This window comes from Nyctibius grandis, chromosome 17 (genome assembly GCF_013368605.1).
Source record: "Nyctibius grandis isolate bNycGra1 chromosome 17, bNycGra1.pri, whole genome shotgun sequence".
Lineage (NCBI taxonomy): Eukaryota > Metazoa > Chordata > Aves > Nyctibiiformes > Nyctibiidae > Nyctibius > Nyctibius grandis.
The window spans coordinates 179,686-184,750 of NC_090674.1; the positions used below are offsets into that span (position 1 = coordinate 179,686).

The 5,065-nt window shown below is 45.8% G+C and overlaps 1 protein-coding gene across 1 annotated transcript; it reads right to left on the reverse strand.

Annotated features, from left to right (window-relative positions):
- Positions 1-419: 419 nt before the first annotated feature.
- On the reverse strand, positions 420-2,741 carry LOC137671473 (uncharacterized). The gene is made up of 4 exons (XM_068415073.1): positions 2,451-2,741; positions 1,463-2,409; positions 1,241-1,428; positions 420-427 (listed from the first exon to the last, which is right to left on the reverse strand). Exons 1-4 carry the CDS (start codon positions 2,739-2,741, stop codon positions 420-422), a joined length of 1,434 nt encoding a protein of 477 aa, XP_068271174.1.
- Positions 2,742-5,065: the final 2,324 nt, after the last annotated feature.

Consider the following 5,065-nt stretch of genomic DNA (forward strand, 5'->3'; position numbering starts at 1 on the left):
AGAGGGCAGAGAGAAAACAACAATTTGTCAGACAGAAATAAACTAAAACAAAATTAGTCTTCAGACATTAGTTTAAAATACTGCTTATTGCTTTTTCAAACAGAAAGTTGTAGGCAAACATAGTATTTATCTATCTCTCTCATGAAAGTTAGTATTGAAAAATGTGGCAGCCGTCATATGGAAATTTGTATTTGAACAATAAAGCAAACTTAAAAATACTGTTCCACACAACAAATAAAATAGGACATGCTTACATCACAGGTGGATATCTTCGTCCACCATCTTGATATGTATCTTAACAATCTTGCCAAATATTTAACAATATCTTAACAATCTAAACAATCTAAAAAGAACAGAAACTTAACAATAGCTCAACAATTGAAAGAGAATAGAAACGTATCCCAGGCCATGTTGGGGGCTTATGGCTCTGGGAGATCAGAAGAAGGAGGTGTTTGTCCACAATTGCAAACATAAGGCCAATGACAATTACAGAATAAATCATAACCATAAAAATCCAGAAGGTTAAGTATTCCAATAATGATTAAAGTAATACCTAAAAGGAAGAGTGAGATCAAAAACACAATTGCAGCTACCAGTGCCAACCACATTCTGTCCCTTTTTCAGTTCTTGTGATTCGTTTGGTTATTCGCAGATGAGTTCGCCACCTGCGCTGCGACAGGGAGACTGGTGGCTACGCTGTCCTGGTCTGCTGGAGTTGGTGTCTCCATACGCAGTAGGAAAATGGATTTCCACACCCCCAGCCCAATAAGGAATGTTCCAGCACCTTCTCCTGGAGGGGCTGGAAGGCGCATGTGTGGTTTGGGGAAAAAAATCTGTGCAATGAGACCTAACAGATATATTCTTTAGATTTGTCTTTTATGTCTAGCAATGTTACTTTGATCACCAAGGATACTTGCAAGTAAGTATAGGACCCTGACAATCAGGAGGATCTGTATTTTACTAATGTATTCATTTCACTCAAAGCTGTCAACTTGTGGTGCATTTCTTGGTTGGTTTAGCAACACAACAAACAAAAAAAGAAAAACCAAACAATTTGATGAGGTAGTTGATGTTTTTCATTGGAGAATTAAGCTTCAACATTCACCATTACTAGAAAGTTCAATAATTCCTTGTTTTGATGACAAACTAAAAATTGCCCATAAAGCCGAAGGGTCTTCACAATTATGATGATTCTGCCAATGGTTACAAAGATCCTCTTCTCTTTCAAATAACTGTTTACCTAAGATGCAGTTATAGCCTGCTTTGGTTGCCAGTTTTTTGGGCCACCCTGAGACCAATTCCTCCAGACTGTCTGTGGGTAACCCGTCCATGAGGTCCCTAGGGACACCTTCCTTCTGTCCCAGAGACCATAAGGTGTTTTGCCTATTTGGTATGTTTCTCCCACTAGGAGATCTAGGGGGAGGGAGCCTTGTGCTGCTGCCAGGGGATTTTATCTCAGTACTGCAAGCTCTTTGGTTCCGATCTCGCCAACGAGGTATTAACTGGGCCATATTTCCACCCATAGTTAATTAATTCCTGGGCAACCTCCCCCCATGTCCACACTTTTTGTCTCAGGGTATAGCAATGTGGGCTTACAGCTCTGGTTAAAGCAGCTGTCACCTGTGCAGTCTGAGGGGTATTTCTGATAGTGCCTTGTAATTGAATTCCTAAGGGTTTCAATGAATCAGGCAAACCTCTAATCAGGGGAGTCATCCTCTCAGGATCTACCGGTATCATCATTGGGGATTCCTGCCTAAACTTCAATTCCTGATCATACATCATCTGCAAACAAGCCGCCTTTTGCACATTCTCCACAAGCTGATCCACCGAGCCTGTAAGTGCAAGAGGATCTCCCCTTTCCAAGGGATTTAAACCTCCAGCCCAATAAGTTGCTCGCTGGGTGAGAGACCAAGGGGCTCTATGATCACCAGTAGTCAAGAACACTCCAGGTCCCCAATATCCCTCAGCTTCTCTTTCACTCAACATAATCTGATCTCTGCCAGGTAACGACACTCTCCACACATACTCTGTTTCAGACTCCCTCGGATTGCGTGAATATTCTTTTTTCAACTTAGCCAATTCAGTTGCTGTATACGGCACCTCCTTAGTGACCATTCTAGGGTTATCGTCCTCACTATCCTCATAAGCATATTCTACTTTGACCAGCAGTTGAAGGGGTTGCAGAGGACCCTGCAGTAAATCATATCGCGTCCTTGCTTCCTCTAGTTCCCTGTTGGGATACAAAACATCCCTTTTGTGACAATCACAATGGGACAGGGCTGAGTCAGTTCTCTGTTGACAATTCCATCCCCCCTTGCAGTCACAAACAAGTAACTTTTCTACCAAAGCCTCCTGCAAACACCTTACATTCTCTTGTTCGTTCCCTACTTCACTTTGCAGAGATTTAACCTGTTCCTCCAATTCCCAGTGTTTTTCTTTAAATCTGTCACCTGCTCCTGCAACGACTGCACCAAAAGCTTTAGTGCCTGTGGTGTGTGTGTCAGGTCTTCTAGTTCCTGATTTCTAGTTTCAACAGCCACAGCGAGACTTGCACCCAAGATGGCGCAAATCAGGGCTTCCCCCTTCCCAGACCGACATCTCGCGTCCTTAAACAAGACGTGGATTCGGTCGGTGACCGCCTGCAAATTGCACCAATTCTCGTGCACACACTCGGTACCGGGTACCAAGTGGCGTGCCTCATACCCCTTCAAAAAGTCAAACAATACATTAGTCTCCTCCATGCTTAGCGCGTGGCTCTCGATAACAAAAGGAAAAAAAATCGGTAAGCGGTTTTCCAATACACAAACGGTTTCACTACAAAACCCCAATCCACACGCAAGCTTCCAAAAAAAAATCCTAATGCACAAACAGGTTTCACACAAGATCCTAGTTACCAAGCAATTTTTCCACACAGAATTCGGATGCACAAGTTACAAAGTTCTGATAAAGTTCTGGTCTACAAACACAACAAGCCGGGGCGGGGGGTAATCGTCTCAGGGAGGCGGCATGTAAATCTTCACAAGGCTCTGGTTAAACAGGGATTTTCGTCACACAACCCCCACCCCAATCGTCCCTGAGAGGCACACACAGAAACCAGAACTCTACACACAAGAACTCCCATCCCTTACGTCCCTGAGAGGTGAACACGTGATACAGACACGTGATACAGATCAGACCAACCCAAGGTACACAGGAGAAACGAGGCAAAGTTAAAGCAGATTAGAAGTGTGTAAGCCAAAGTTAAAGCAGGCGAAGGGTGCAAGCTGAAGTCTAATGCGGGCTGGAGGGTGACCGACTACGACATTTAGTGTCAGGGCCCGAGTTAGATTCTGGGCTCTGAGAAGGTTCTTTGCGATCCCAGAGAGCGACATTAAGACACAAATGAGGTCAGATGCTGCCACTCAGACCACTTTGTTGAACAAGAGGGCAGAGAGAAAACGAAGCGATAGGAAAGGTAGGAAGTGAGAGGAGAAAACTAAGCAGGAGAGCGGAGAGAGCAGCAGGGTTAGTCACCACCACGGACCCAGCGGTGTTCCGTCGGTCCTCGTTGACTCTTGACACTCGGGGATGGGCCGCGCGTGGTGGGACAAAACAGCTTCTTTTATAGAGAATTTTTGCAGAATTATGTGACGTGGAGCCGCCAGTCACAGTTCTGGTTCCCGTGCTGTAGGATTGGCCCATTGCCAGGCTGTCGCCCGATATCCCGGATGGGTCTCTCCGGAGGAGGTAGCGGGCTGCAGGGCGGAGATGTCACTCACCCCTAGTCAGCGACTAACTTCTTGCCTCAGAAAATGTCATCAAGGTCAGGTAGTCATGTACACGATTGCAAACTTTGAGACATTCATCTGCCGTTTTGTGGTCCCCCACAAATTCTGGTTCTTCCAGAATCACAATCTTCTCCTCCTTCTTGAGTTCCTCTCCCATCTCCATTTCCCTAGCTGAATTTGGGGGATATAGCTTGACATACTGTATGGGGTATACGCAGAAAGGATTTAGTAGTGAAGGGTTGCAGACATGGTCTCTGGGGGCTGCCTCGTGCTGGTTCCAGTCAGCTCTGTAAGGGATCCACCGCAGGCCAAAGCTGAGCCCATCAATGAAGCTGGTGATGCATTTATGAAAACATATTTAAGAAAGGGCAGAAAACTCCAGAAGGAGAGGAGAAAGGAACAAAGTGAGAAACAAAAGAGAAACAGCAAGGTCAGAGGAGGAGGTGCTCCATGGTAGTGCAGATATTCTCTGCAGCCCATGGAGGACTCACACCAGAGGAGATATTCCCTGCAGCCTGTGGAAGGGACCATGCTGCAGTAGATACTCACACAGCAGCCATGGAGGAACACTCCAGGGCAAATAGATATTCCTGAAGAAAATGCAGCCCATGAAGGTTCCACACTGGAGATGATTTTCCTGGAGGACTGTAGCCTGTGGGGATCCCATGCTGGAGCACAGGAAAGGTGAGGAAGGAACGGCAGGGAGAAACCACTTTGTACTGACCTTAACCCCCTGGCCCCAATCCCCCCTGCCCCACTTTTGGGGGGTGGGTAGGGGAGTTTGGAGTGCAGGAGTGAAATTGAGTCTGGAAAGGAGAGGAGGGGGGGAAGGTGCTGGTTTAATGTTTGTCTTTTTGTTTCCCACTACCATAATTTCTAATTACATTATATTTTAATTTGCATTAAAGAAGTTACTTTTCCCCGAATTGTGTCTGCTTTGCCTGCAACAGTAATTGGTAAGTTTATCTCAACCCATGAGCTTTCTCACTCCTGTTTTTTTTCTATTTTCTCCCCCTTTCCTGCTGAGGGAGGAGAATGGGTGGGCAGCTCGGTGGGAGTTTTGCCGTTAGCCAAGGCTAACTCACTACGTGTGCATAAGGAAAAGCTCTCCCATCTGACGTTCTGCAAGATCTCTGCCTTGAAGGGTATTCCTGACATTTTCCTGCCACAGGCAGGAGAAAAAGATGCACCAAGACGTCTTCAGGAAGGTCCCAGCTGCTGCCCAGGCCACTGGTTCAGAGCAGATCCCTATACAGACAACTTGTCAAGGTTAGGTTTTGCTAGCTAGCAGGAACTGG